The 15,574-nt window shown below is 36.0% G+C and overlaps 1 protein-coding gene across 4 annotated transcripts in view; it reads left to right on the top strand.

Annotated features, from left to right (window-relative positions):
- The window catches only part of SNAP91 (synaptosome associated protein 91), a 162,944-nt gene that overhangs the window by 96,832 nt on the left and 50,538 nt on the right, over positions 1–15,574 (top strand). For all 4 annotated transcript variants that reach the window (XM_007445890.1, XM_007445889.1, XM_007445888.1 and 1 more), the window contains 2 exons: positions 624–733; positions 3,156–3,274. In XM_007445890.1, coding sequence (XP_007445952.1) covers positions 624–733; positions 3,156–3,274 — 229 coding nt within the window. The remainder of the gene's footprint in view (positions 1–623; positions 734–3,155; positions 3,275–15,574) is intronic.

Below are 15,574 nucleotides of genomic sequence, written 5' to 3'. Positions count from 1 at the left end.
TTTTTTTCCCATTTTTGGCAGCTAGCAAGATCTTTCCCACTAATTTAATGTTTAGAAAATATGTTTGGCTTTGATTTTATTTTATTTTTTTATTGAATTGTAGTTGATTTACAATGCTGTGATAGTTTCTGATGTTCAGCAAAGTGATTCACCCCTTATATATATGTATATGTGTATGCATGTGTGTGTGTCTATTCTTTTTCAGATTGTTTTCCATTATAAGTTATTACAAGTTACTGAATAAAGTTCCCTGTGCTATACAGTAGGACCTTGTTGTTTATCTATTTTAATATATAGTAGTGTGTATCTGTTAATCCCAAACTCCTAATTTATTGTTTGGCTTTAACTGTAAATACATGCATAGAAGTCATTGCAACGTTAGGCCAATTATTTTTTTTTCATAATTTTATGTAAATTACACATAGCTTTTAAAATTTGAAACATGTCTTGTCCAGTATTGATTATTTATTACAGTTCTCAATTTCAAATTTTCTTGAGATTTTTCTCCCACGAGGAGCAAAAAATTGCTGGGAATGGCATGGTTCTGAAAATTGGAGGTCCTCTTGCCATGTGTCCTGTAGATTCAAATTTGACCAGAGTGTGCTTTGCATCTTCCCTTTCAGTCTTCTCCAGCCACAACTGTTACGTCGCCTAATTCTACACCAGCTAAAACTGTTGACACATCCCCTCCAGTTGATTTGTTTGCAACTGCATCTGCGGCTGTACCAGTAAGGTTAGTTCATGAGAATGCAGCGAACCATTGATTAATATTATGATCAGGTTTTCATTTTATTTTTGTGTACCAAACCCAATGACTTCACAAAATGAAATGTAGTCCTAGTAAATGTGTGATATTTTGGGTTATTTTCAGGTACATAGACTAAGTTCTTCTATACTTCATACAGTTACTTAGGCTTGTACCTCTCAGTGTAAGAAAGACCTAAGCTGTGGAAATCACCTTGGTGCTCACACATTTGGCAAAGGAAGTGGAAGAAAGATGCACACACTTCAGGTTCTTCTGAAATGGATGATATGGACAGTGTTTTCTGAAATTAGTTTCTTCTTGTGTGAAATTTAAAGGGTGTCTTAAAGTGCTAAGAAATGAGATGAAAGGAAGTGAAGTGAAGTGAAATGCTTGTAGTTGCAGACCAATTAGCTGGTGCATATGAGGAACTCACACTCTGGTGGTAGGAAGAAATCGTCAGGATGTGCCTAGTTGCTTTTTAAAAATATTTATTTATTTATTTGGTTGCACCAGGGCTTAGTTGTGGCAGGCAGGCTCCTTAGTTGTGGCAGGTGGGCTCCTTAGTTGTGGCTCGTGGGCTCCTTAGTTGCGGCTCCAGGAATGCTTAATTGCAGCTCCAAGGCTGCTTAGTTGTGGCATGTGAACTCTTAGTTGCGGCATGCATATGGGATCTAGTTCCCTGACCAGGGATCAAATCCGGGCCCCCTGTATTGGGAGCGTGGAGTCTTATCTACTGCACCACCAGGGAAGGCCCCTTATTGCTTTCATAGTGCCTAAAGATCAGAACATTAGTGAGAAAGGGGGGGATGACTGTGCTTTCTGTAAAATCTCTGGGCCACCTGAAATGAAGCCCCAACTCAGAGAGGCTTCCTCAGATAATAATTTTAGGTCAACTCTTTGTTTGGTTCTTTAGCCTTAAGAGCATTCTAGTCCCATCTTGTGGTATCTGTGACTCTGATTATGAATGCCCTGTATTTGGAGATGTGAACTTTGAACTGAGCAATAAAGCCCCATAATGTATGCATGTTAACTATGCACGTTACCCTCTACTTGCTTAATTCTGCTTTCATAATCACAGGCTTGGTAAAGCCAAGTCCTTTCTGCCTCTATACTAAGATAAATTACTTCTTATAAAAGCTTTGATTCCAGTCTTAATAATAAATGTTTCCTTATTCTGGCTTTTAGACCAGTCGTATTTATGATATAGACATCAAAACTAGGCAAGTTTCAGGGGTCTTGAAACTTTTTTTTTTTAAGCAGCAGAATCCTTTTTTCCAAAAAATATTGCTCAGAAATCTAATACGTAAAAAAGATAAAGATGGAATGGCTATTTATGAGGAGGCGTGGGGAACCTGGGACCCTGATGGCTTAGTACCTGGTCTGGCAGCCTTTAAGCCAGTGCTCCTTAAACCTGACTGTACAGTGAAACCCCTGGGGTTGTAGTAAAATGAAGACTCTGATATAGTAGATACTGGTTAAGCCTGGGATTTTGCATTTCTAACAAGGTCCCAGGATGCTGCTAGTTTGGAGACTACACTTTGAGTAACAACGCTCTAGGCTCCTCCTTGGAACTTCTATAGATGGAGGAGCTTTGAAAAGCACAGCCCCAATTGAATAAAAGTGAAAAATATGGAATTATTTTTAGGTGAGGTCTCTTATAGGCAAACTTGATGTGTTGTAGTTTAACTTAGGAAAAAGGTACCATAGTGATTATTCATTTTAGTATTCTTTGGCTTATAAATAAATTATTCTTTTCAAGTTAAGAATTATTTACCATACTACAAAAAAAGCATACAAAAAATGTTTAGAAAATAGAGAAAAGGAAAAAAGTTACCAATAATTCTCTTACCTTTATTATTTGGAGTACGTTTCCTTTTGTCACAGCCCTCATAACCAGCATTTCAGATGCTACCCAGTGGACATAACATGTTTAAAATTCCCCCTTATTTTGAGGCATTTTTTCCCTTTTAATTTCTGCTCTGTGATTTGTTGAGTGACCCATTGCTTGAAGTATAATTTAACTTTGCAAGAGTTGGCAAACGGCCCATAGATCAAATCTAGCCCACTGTCTTTTTCTGTAAATAAATTTTTATTGGAACAAAAGCATGTTCATTTGCTTATGTACTGCCTGTGTCTTATTTCACTCTGCACTGGCAGAGTTGAATAATGATAGAGACTGTCTGGCTCGCAAACCTAAAATTTTTAGTATCTGGCCCTTTACAAAAGTTGTTTGCCAACTCTCAGTATAGAGGAACATATGCTTTACTGCTGTACTTTACAAAATATTATTCTCTTACTGAATTTAAAATAACCAGAATCTGTGATGTTTTCTGCATAAGTCTTTATTTAAAAAGCATCTTTACATTTTAAAATTTCAAAATCTGATTTTAAAATCATATTTTCCTTTCAGCGCTTCTAAACCATCTAGTGATCTCCTGGACCTGCAGCCAGACTTCTCCTCTGCAGGGGCAGCAGCAGCCGCGACACCAGCACCACCACCACCTTCAGGAGGCACCACTGCGTGGGGGGGTGAGTGAAACCAGGCAACCATGCCATTTTTCTATTTAGTTGTTTTTATTCAGGCTGTAATTGTTATACTTACCTTCTGATTATCCAAAATGGTGCTAGAAACTCGGGGAGAAAATGTTAAGAATGGCATTGATTGATTGATTGAAATATATATTGAGAGAGAGAGACAAAGACAGAAAAAGTACCCGTAATACAGTTAAAGTAATCCTACAGTTTTTTTAGTTTAAAAGCTGGAACAATGGGAGTATTTTTTCTTCGCTGTTCTCAAATTCTGATTATTTTTAGTAGTTGCTCCCTAGGCATGCAGGCCTTAGAAGATTGGGTGTTCCCATGAACTTATGAGATTACTCAGAGGCAGCATTTTGAATTTGGTTTATTCATTATGGTCTCCTTCATGGATTCCTTTAGACCTTAACTGGTTTTATTCACATTGTATTTGATTTCATGCAGTTGAAATCTGGGATAGATTCTTCTTGGTGCCAGAAAATATCCATACTAAACTAATTAAGAGGAATCACACCTAAGTGCTTGATTTCCATTTTATTCATGGATCTTGGGGGAAAAAATTAAGCTTTTATATGTTTTTAATTAAACATATTTAATACCAGTATAAAAATTAAGTTAATTACTGCTTAATTCTCAAAGCTTCACAGAGTTGGTGTTAAATAACTTACTCTGCTACATCAAACTATCAAAATAAAAAATTGTTTAAGTTTGAAAATGGCTCATAGGAACAACACAGAGGGAAACAACACAGAGGGACTGACACATGAGGTGTCCCATCATATTTCCCCATAGGAACAATACTTTGGCAGCCACCCACAGATAAAAGTGCCTTTTGTGGGAGCTTTGGGATCCAGGTAAAAGGTTGCAAAGACCAAGTGGAGCCCAAGACCAAGAACAGTTGATTTGAGAAGGCAAGCCTACTCCCAGGTGGGAGGCTCACCAACGCTGGTCCTGGCAACAGACCTGGAAACACTGCCATGCCCCTGTGGACTCACTACAGTCCTGTTTGGCCATGATCCTGCCACCAGTAACATCTGCCAAGGGACCAGGGAGGAGTGTACACACCCATGCCTTGGGTAACAGGCCTCCTGTCCTTGGTCTCAACTGTGGACCGGACCCTGAAACTGCCTGTGACCCAGCTCCAGCCTCTCTCAGTCATGGTCCAGGAGCAGTCCTGCCTGCCCAGGGATCCAGCAGGAAACACATCTGTCTGTGCCCCCAGAGGCAGGCCCAGTGACCTTAATCCAACCTCAGATCCTGAAGCAGCCTTGTGTCTAGGCTCCATCCAGCCCCTCAGTCCTACCCACCCAGGGACCTTGTGAGAGACACACTCATCCATGCCCCTATGGGCAGACCTACAGATCTTGGTCCCAACTGTGGACCTTAAAGCAACCTTCTCACTTCAGTTAGCCCCACTTAGCTGCAGTCCAGGGCTAGTCTGGCCTAGCCGGAGACCCAGCAGGAGCTACACCCAGACACGTACCTGGTAACAAGCCCACCATCTCTGAACCCAACTGCACATCCTGAAGTGGACCCTTGTCCCAGCTCCAGCCCTACTAACCAAGGTCGTGAAGGCAGTCCTGTCCACTCAGGGACCAGGAGGCAGGATCTATACCCACCCAAGCCCCTGGTAACAGACCCACTAACATGGACACTACAGCAGACCCAGAAGCAGCTACATGACCCAGTCCCAACCCCACTCAACTGCAATCCCGGAGTCAGTGTCATCAGCCCAGGGACCTGACAGGAGAAGGCCTGCCAAAACCAGGTGTTTGCTCCTTCAGATGCACAGATACCAACACGGGGCTACACAGAATATGAAGAATCAGGCAAACAGACATGACACTGCCAAAGGAAACTAATAAATCTCTAATAACTTACCCTAAATAAATGGAGATCTCTACATAGCTTGATAACAAATTCAAAATAATTATCTTTAAGAAACTCAGTGAAATACAAGAGAACACAAATAGGCAACAAAATTAAGTCAAGAAAAGTATACATGAATAAAATAAGAAAATAGAAACCGTAAAAGGGAAAAAAACAGAAATTCTGAACAAAACAGAATACTATGACTAAACTGAAAAGAAAAACTCAGTAGAGAGCTTACTTGATCAGACAGAGTAAAGAATCAACAAACTCAAAGATAGAGTGTTAGAAAATAGCCAATTAAAGGAAGAAAAAGGAAAAAAAGTGATGCATACAGGACCTATGGGATGCCATAAAATTAATTAATATATGCATTATGGGAGTCCCAGAAAGAGAAGAAAGTGAGAAAGAGAAGAAAGCTTATTTAAAGATAATGGCTAAAAACTTCATAAATCATGGGAGGGATATGGACATTTAAATTCATGAAGTTCAAAAGTCTCCAAGCAAGATCAATCCAAAGAATATTACCTGAGACACAGTATTTTATCAGATTGTCAGAAGTCAAAGACAAAGAGAAACTTTTGAAAACAACAAGAGAAAAGCACCTCCTCACATACAAGGGAACCCTGATAAAGCTATCAGCTTTAAAGCTGATAAAGCTCAGCAGAAACCTTGCAGGCCAGGAGTAAGTAGCATGATATAATAAAAGTCCTGAAAGAAAAAAACTGCCAATCAAGAATACTATACTTGGCAAAGTTGTTCTTCAGAAGTGAAGGCGAGAAAAAGACGTTACCTGACAAACAAAATCTGAGAGAATTCATCACCACTAGACCTGTCTTACAGGAAATGCTAAAGGGATTTCTTTAAGATAAAACAAAAGGATGCTAAATAACAATGAGAAAATGTATGAAAGCACAACCCTTGAACATGAGTTTGAACTGTGAGTGTCCACTTATACACAGATTTTTTTCCACTAAATATGTAATACACAACTAAACAATACATGGTTTGTTGAATCTGCAGAACTGTGGATATGGAGGACCAACTAAATGTATAGGTGGATTTTTGACTGCATGGGTGGTTGGCTCCCATAACCCCTTTGCTGTTCAAGGGTCAACTGTATCAAACTCACTGGTAAAGGTAAATTTGTAGTCAAATTCAGAATACTCTAATACTGTAAATGTAGTAGGTAAATCGGTTTTAACCCTGGTATGAAAGTTAAAAGACAAGAGAATTTAAAATAACTAAAGCTACAATAATTTGCTACTACATACACAACATAAAAATATGTAGGGTGGGTAATATGTGGAGAGTAGAGAAAGGTAAAAGTGTCCATACTTTTTGTATGTGATTGAAGATAAGTTGTTATCAGCTTAAAATAGACTGTTAAAACTATAAGATGTTTTCTGTAAGCCCCATGGTAAACACAAAGAAAAAAACCTCTACTAGATACTAAAAATAAAGAGAAAGGAATCAAAGCATACCACTGAGGAAAACCATCAAGTCACAAAGGAAGAGAGCAAGAGAGGAAGAAAAGAACAAAGGAACTACAGAATGGTCAGACAACAGTAAACAAAATGACAATAGTAAGTCCTTACCTATAAATATTGTAAATTTAAATGGATTAAATTCTCCTATCAAATAATAGAGTAGTTCAGTGGATGTTAGAAAAAACAAAAAACAAGATCCAACAATCTAGTGCCTACAAGAGACTCCTTTTAACTTTAAGGACATACATAGGCAAGGTAAAGGGATGGGAACAGATTTGCAGTCAAAATCTATCACAAGGAACAAAGAAAATCACTATATAATGATAAAATCAATTCATCAAGAAGGTATAAACATCAAAATACCTAAATATATAAAGCAAATATTAACAGAACTGAGGGGAGAAATAGACACCATACAGTAATAGTGGGGGGCTTCAGTATGCCAATTTCAACAATAGATAGATCATCCAGACAGAAATCAGTAATAGCAAACTTGAATAACAGTTTACCCCAAATGGACCTAATAGGCATAAACAGAAATTTTCATTCAACACAGCAGAATATACATTCTCCTCAGGTGCACACAGAACATTCTCCAGGGTAGATCATATGTTGGGACACTAAAAATTTCTTAACAGATTAAAAAAGATTGAAGTCATATCAAGTATCATTTCTGACCTTCAGTGGTATGAAACTAAAAACCAGTAACAGAAGGAAATTTTGAAAATTCACAGATATGTGGAGATTAAATAACATACAGCCAACCAATGGGTCAAAGAAGAAATCAAAAAGAAATTGAAAAGAATCTTGAGACAAAGGAAAATGGAAACACAACATATCAAAACTTACATGATTCTGCCAAAGCAGTTCTAAGAGGGACATTTATAGCGCTAAATGCCTCCATTAAGAAAAAGAAAGATCTCAAATAAACAATCTAGCTTTACATCTCACAGAACTAGATAAAGAGCAAACTTAGCCAAAAGATAGCAGAAGGGAAGAAGTAATAAAGATTAGAGCAGAAATAAATGAAATAGAGACTAGCAAGACAATAGAAAAGATCAACAAAACTAAGGGTTGGTTTTCTGAAAAGATAAACAAAATTTCTTAACAGCTAGACTAACCAAGAAAAAAAGAGCAACAACTCAAAAATAAAATTATGAATGAAAGAAGAAACATTATAGCTGATACCATAAAAATACAAAGAATCATAAGAGACTACTGTGAGAAATTTATGCCATAATTGGATAACCTAAAAGAAATGGATAAATTCCTAGAAAGATACAGTTGACCAAGACAGAATCATGAAGAAATAGAAAATCTGAACAGACCCATATGAAATAAGGAAATTGAAGCGGTAATCAAAAACCTCCCAACAAAGAAAAACCCATGACCATATAGCTTCATGGGTGAATTCTACCAAACATTTAAACAGGAATTAATGCCAGTCCTACTCACACTCTTCCCAAAAAATTTAAAAGGAGGGAATACTTCCAAACTTATTTTTTGAAGCTAGTTTTACCCTCATTCCAAAGCCGTATACAGATACTACAAGAACATAGATGCAAGAATCCTTCACAAAACATTAGAAAACTGAATTCAGCAGCAAATCGAAAGGGTCATACACCATGATCAAGTGGGATTTATCCCTGGGATGCAAGGATTGTTCAACATATGCAAGTGATACACACCACATTACAGAATAAAGGATAAAAATCATATGATCATCTCAATAGATGCAGAAAAAGCACTTAACAAAATTTAACAACCTTTCATGATAAAAACTCTCAACAAATTAGGTAAAGAAGGAATATATCTCAACATAATAAAGGGCATATATGACAAGTCCACAGCTAACATGATACTTAATGATGAAAAGCTGTAACCTTTTCCTCTAAGATTAGGAACAAGACAAGGATGCCTACTCTCTCCACTTCTACTCGACATAGTACTGGAAGTCTAAACAAGAGCAGTTAGTCAAGAAAAAGAAATAAAACGCATCCAAATAGGAAAAGAAGAAATAAAATTGTCTCTGCAGATGACATAATCTTATATGTAGAAACCCAAAAGACTCCACCAAAAAACTGTTAGAATTAATAAACGAATTCAGTAAAATTCGGGATACACAATTTATGTACAAAAATCAACTGCATTTCTATACACTAACAACAAGCTATCTGAAAAAGAAATGAAGAAAACAATCCCATTTAGAGCAGCATCAAAAAGAATAAAATACTTAGGAATAAATTTAACCAAAGAGGTGAAAAAACCTGTACCCTGAAAACTATAAGACATTGATGAAAGAAATTGAAGATACAAATAAATGGAAAGATATCCTGTGTTCATGGATTAGAAGAATTAATGTTGTTAAAATGTCCATACTACCCAAAGTGATCTACAGATTCATTGCAATCCCTAGAAAAATTGAAATGGCATTTTCCCATTAATAGAAAAAAAATTTGTCTTCATACAGACCACAGAAGATACCAAATAGCCAAAGAAATCTTGAGGAAGAAAAATAAGGCTGGAGGCATCAAACTTCCTGAAATCAACTTATATTTCAAAGCTATAGTAACCAAAATGGGATGCTACTGTCATGAAAACAGACACCTCAACCAACAGAACAAGAGAATAGAGAGCCCAGAAATAAACCCATGCATATTCAGTTAGCTAACCTTTGACAGGGATGCCAAGAATACACAACAGGGAACAGATAGTCTCTTTAATAAATGGTGTTGGGAAAACTAGATATCTATGTGCAAAAGAATGAAATTGGAACCTTGTCTTACATCATACACAAAAATTAACTCATATGGTTAAAGACTTAAATACAAGATCTGAAACCATAAAACTCCTTGAAGAAAACATAGGGAAAAAACTCCTAGACATTGATCTTAGCAGTGAATTTTTTGATTTACCACCAAAAACACAGGCAACAGAAGCAAAAATAAGCAAGTAAGACTACATTCAAACTTAAAAACTTCTGCACAGCAAAGGAAACAACAAAATAAAAGTGCAGCCTGTGGAATGGGAGAAAATATTTGTTAAAAAAAAAAACAACAAATAACTTGATTTTAAAATGGGCAAAGGACATAAATAGACATTTTCCAAACAAGATATGCAAATGGCCAACAAGTATATGAAAAGGTGTTCACTGTCATTAATCATTAGGAAAATGCAAATCAAAACCACAGAGATAGCACCCCACACTTGTTAGGATAACTGTTATCAGAAACACAAGAGATAACAAGTGTTTGGTGAGGGAGTGGAGAAAAGGGAACCATTATTCATTTTTGCTGGAGATGTAAATTGGTGCAGCCATTATGGTTTATTTTTTATTTATTTTTATTTTTAAATTTTTTTTATTGCAGTATAATTGCTTTACAATGTTGTGTCAGTTGCTGCTATACAACATAGTGAATCAGCTATACATATACATATATCCCCATATCCCCTCCCTCTTGAGCCTCCCTCCCACCTTCCCTATCCCACCCCTCTAGGTCATCACAAAGCATCGAGCTGATCTCCTTGTGCTATACAGCAGCTTCCCACTAACCATCCATTTTACATTTGGTAGTGTATATATTTCAATGCAACTCTCTCACTTCATCCCTACTTACCCTTCCCCATGCCGAGTCCTCAAGTATGTTCTTTACGTCTGCGTCTTTATTCCTGCCCTGCCATTAGGTTCGTCAGTACCATTTTTTTAGATTCCATGTATGTGCTTTAGCATATGGTATTTTTCTCTTTCTGACTTACTTCCCTCTGTATGACAGACTCTGGGTCCATCCACCTTGTTACAATTAATTCAATTTAATTCCTTTTTATGACTGAGTAATATTCTATTGTATGTATATACCACATCTTCTTTATACATTCACCTGTCAATGGACATTGAGGTTGGTTCCATGTCCTAGCTATTGTAAATAGTGCTGCAGTGAACGTTGTGGTACATGTATCTTTTTGAATTATGGTTTTCTCAGGGTATATGCCCAGTATTTGCCCAGTGGGATTGCTGGGTCATATGGTAATTCTATTTTTAGTTTTTTAAGGAACCTCCATACTGTTCTCCATAGTGGCAGTACAACCATCATGGAAAAAATATAGAGGTTCCTCAAAGAATTGAAAATAGAACTGTCACATGATTCACCAGTCTCACTTCTGGATGGATGGAGATCTGCACCCCCATGTTCATTACAGCATTATCCACAATAGCCAAGATATAAAAATAACCTAAGTGTCTGTCAACAGACAAAAGGATATTAAAAAACCCCATTGTATATATTCAATGGAATATTAATTATTTAGTCCTTTAAAAAGAAAGAAGTCCTCCTATTTGTTACAGCATGGATGAACATGAAGGACATTATGCTAAGTGAATAAACCAGGCACAGAAAGACAAATATGTATGATCTCACTTCTGTGTGAAATCTAAACTCATAGATGCAGAAAGTAGAAGGGTGGTTGCCAGAGGCTGGTGGTGGGCGACGGAGGGCAGGGCATGGAATGGGAAGACGGTCAAAGGGTACAAAGGGTCAGTTGTAAGATGAATAAGTTTTGGAGATCTTATATACAGTATGGTTACCATATTTAATAATACTGTATCGTATACTTAAAATTTGCTAAGAGAGTGAATCTTAAGTATTTGTACTACAAAAATACAGTAACTATGTGAGATGATAGATGTGTTAATTTGATTGTGGTAATCTTTTCATAATGTATATGTATATCAAATCATCACATTGTGCATCTTAAATATATACAATTTTTATATGTCACTTATACCTCCATAAACCTGAAGGGGGTGGGGAGAAACAGCACTGGTAAAAGACATTAACTGGCTGATGAGGGAACCGGTAAGATGATAAAGCTGGCTCAAAGAGCGTTTGGAGGAACTGGGTATTCATAGACATTTGAAAGGAAATGTTAAAGTAAGATGGCTAGGTTAAGTACAAAACTGGTTAACGTCCGGTAGAGCAGTAAAAATCATGTCTTGAGGTTATCTTTTCTCCCAGACAGAGCATCACTAGCAGACAAGAACTGTAACTCAGTATATCATTTCAGAATCAGAGTCCTTAATTAACAGTTAAATTGCAGCATCAAATGAAGATACATTTCCACAGGTAATTAAATAATCCTTGGGTGAGTTTGGTAAACATTGGCAATATAACATCAACACTACCTGCTATGATCTCTTGGTTTTATTTCCAAGTTTTTGTGGTAACAAAAGAAACAAAAATAACTACTTGTGAAACAAAGTTGCTGACTATTTATAAGCATTTAAATATTGGTGCTTTTCCATTTAAATACTTAAAACTTCTCCTTCGTTGAAATGTTCAACTCCTAAGCCTATAGCTATCATTTTTTTAATAAATATTTTCTTTCAGCTACACTTAACTTTATTAAATTTCAGTTGGTAAAGGAAAATATTTTTGTTGAAGAGATTTTATAAGGGCCTTCTGGTTTTCATGTTTTTTTCATTCTGAGCTTCATCTTTCAGAAATGTTTGATTATTTCAGTTTACTAATAATTTTCATTGCCACAGTATCTTATACAGTGTATCATGTTTTCCTATTTATTTAAGAATGCTTCAAATCCATATCCTTAAATCAGGTTTTCTCTGTCATAAAATCCATATAAATGACTTTCATAGAACTTTTATAATTTAAAATTTAGTATTAATTATAAATTTGTAGGGTTATACAGAATTTTTTTTCAGTATTATATGAGTGTGTTAACTCTAATTCTCTCAACTAATTAAATCAGTAGATTGTTCACACTGTAATTTTTAGAACTTATTAAACATTTAGTTGTTTAGTGATTTAGAACTTTAATGAATAAACAGTGAAATTGTAAACTGTCTCCTTTCACTGTATTCTCCAGCATCAAATTGAAGAGAATTTGTGTCCTTTTTGTTTGGTTGGTTGGTTTGGCACCAAAATAATAATAAATGAAAAAGAAAAACCCTTGGTGAAATCTTTTTAAATTGCATTGTAACATTTTTATTTATATTCATCTTCAAGTACTTTTTGCTAAGACACATAATATTATAAGGAATAAGTTATAATAACCAACTTTATTATAACACATTTCAATCTTTACTTGTTAGGAATAAATAACTATTGATGATTGAAACATTGAGGTGTCAGTGGATATAGAAGAAAGCAGATTAGTGTGGTTTTAACCAGGGCTGTGCAATGTGGACCCACAGCTTGTGCCTTGCCCAAAGGCAGGGCGAGAGGCCTGAAATTCAGCCTGCTTTCTAAAGCTAGCCAAGCTGTGGGCTTTCTTCGTCCTTGGGGAAGAAGTGCTTTTCCTGTTCCAACCTGCTGGCCCAACGGGAGCACTTTTTTATAATTAGTACAAAGCGCATTATAGTGTATCAGAATGTTGGCTTAGGACCTGATGGTTAGCATTAGTCTTTTGTCTCAACAAAATATCTACAGCTCCTTTCATAGCAGTAGAAAAGTCAGCTGGGGAGAAAAATACTAATAAGTAAATTCTCTCATTCCTAAGCAAAGCAGTAAAAATTATAAGCCTTAAGAAATTTAAGTAGGGAATTCCCTGGTGGTCCAGAGGTTAGGACTCAGCGCTTTCACTGCCAGGGCCCGGGTTCAGTCCCTGATCGGGGAAAATAAGATCCCACAAGCCCGTGCACACGGCCAAAAAATTAAAAAATAAAATATGTATCTTATTTTTAAAAAGAAATTCAAGTAAACTAGTGAAATATGAAATTGATAAATGTTACCTTCAGTTTACATTTATCCTACAGATACCCAGTCGTATTTGAAGAGGTGCTAAATTGTTACCAATATGTTTTGGCTCATTTGACTAAGCAAAAAAAGTACATAAAACCACTTTCTCAGTCTTGTTTGATAAGATCACTTCACTATTATTGTAGTTTATTTGAATTTTGTGTAACTAGATGGTAAAATGCAAACTCTAAAACTCTTTAGACCTATTTGGATGTTCTTATCCGACCATAGTGATAGAGGATTTCATTTTCAAATGACCATGGCCACATCAGTTGTTTACAGATTTCTCTTGGGGGTTCTGGGTATGGATGAATATTGCCATTTTAGGGGACGTATTGTAAAGGATAGTATTTCTTGTCATTGGTGTAAACCATATTTTAGCAAATTCATATTTTAGTAAATTTAATTTAAATAGTGCATATTCCATGTGGCATTCTGCCAGCCAGTAATGAACCTGGAAGAATACAGAGTGCTTTTAAAATCCCTACCTTTCTCCCCATAAAAGGGAGAGTGTTTCTTTCCTTCATAATAAATTCACCTCTCTGCACAAACAAATGAGTGTGTGTGTGTTGTACTTCTGTGCATCTTAGAAGTGGAAAATGCGTAATTTTTTATTGTAAATGCTTGAAGTGAAATTTCTACTTTCTGAGAAATACAGAATTACTGCTAGGGTTTAATTAGAGTTAATAGACTTAATAGAAGTTAATTTACACAGGCTGGAACGCTCATCAATATTATGTGATCACATGATTTTAATAGTTTCCATGAGAAATATTAGCTACAGGACAAGCAGTTTTTGTGACCCATATTACCATTTGCTTGTTAATTAGATCTGGGGGGCGCACAGCTGCAGGCTGTCTTCAAACACATTCATGTGTACACACACACACACACACACACACACACACACACACACACGCTCTCTCTGAAAGATTCATAGAAGCTTTGAAATTCACAGTCCTATAATGAAAAATTATTATTTAACTTAAATGTTAGTTATTGCTATTTTTTTATTGAAGTATAATTGACGTGCAACATTATATTAGTTTCAGGTGTACAGCATAGTGATTCAACATTTATACACATTGTGAAATGATCACCACAATAAAGCTAGTTACCATCTAAGCTATTATTAACTTTTACTATTGAGCATTTGATATGTTCTTGGTATGGGCGAGCACTTAAATAAATTAACACAGTTAATCTTCATAAAAACATGAAAAGTTCAGCTCCATCTCACAGCACAATATAGATTTCCTTGTTCATTTAGTTGTAGCTCTCTTTCCTTGGTTACAGGGAATATTTTCTAGCAATTTCTATAATACAAACAACTCTGATTATGTACTACTTGCAAATGGATTGAACTCTTATGCTGAAGTGGGGTTTTTTGGTATAGTTTAATCCTCTATAAAAAGTAGCAGTTTTGAGAATATTTAATAACCATCCTCATCATCTTGTAATAGGGACTTGCTTTTATAGTAGAGAAAATTTTGCATAAAACAAGGAATATATAACATAAATTATATTTCATCTAGAAAATTAAGATTTTGGAGACTAACACCTGTGGTTTCCAAGAGTGGAAAAAAATTTCAACATCAGTTATCCACCAATATGCTTAATCATTGTACATTTTCCTAGGAAATTTTACTTTCCATCTTCCATCATTATCATTCTCATCACCCTCCATCTGAACAAAACACTAGTTAAGAGCAAGGAACTAATATTTTAATCTTTCATACCTCTTTTAAAAATCTTTTTAACTCTCTCTCCTTCTAGTACACATAAACAGTCTTCTCCTTTCTCACTTACCAAATGTATGAAATAAATTACCTGTCCCCTGTGATAGACAATGAGAGGTCTGGAAGTAGACAATGAGAGGTCTGGAAGCTGTTAAATCACATGGCTCTTAGCTCTTCTGCTAAGTCACACTGCAGCTTGAAGTAGCCATGGATAAGGGCAGGGCTAAGGAGAGCCCCACCAGTGCCAGGAGAAAAGAGAATCCAATCTCTCTGGCTTCTGACGACCCACTTTGGTTTCTAATGAATATTTTTATTTATATTTTTTATTTTATTTTAACATCTTTATTGGAGTATAATTGCTTTACGATGGTGTGTTAGTTTCTGCTTCATAACAAAGTGAATCAGTTATACATATACATATGTTCCCATATCTCTTAGGACTTA

Source organism: Lipotes vexillifer, unplaced genomic scaffold (genome assembly GCF_000442215.2).
Source record: "Lipotes vexillifer unplaced genomic scaffold, Lipotes_vexillifer_v1.1 scaffold413, whole genome shotgun sequence".
Lineage (NCBI taxonomy): Eukaryota > Metazoa > Chordata > Mammalia > Artiodactyla > Lipotidae > Lipotes > Lipotes vexillifer.
This window is presented reverse-complemented; position numbering and strand designations above follow the sequence as displayed.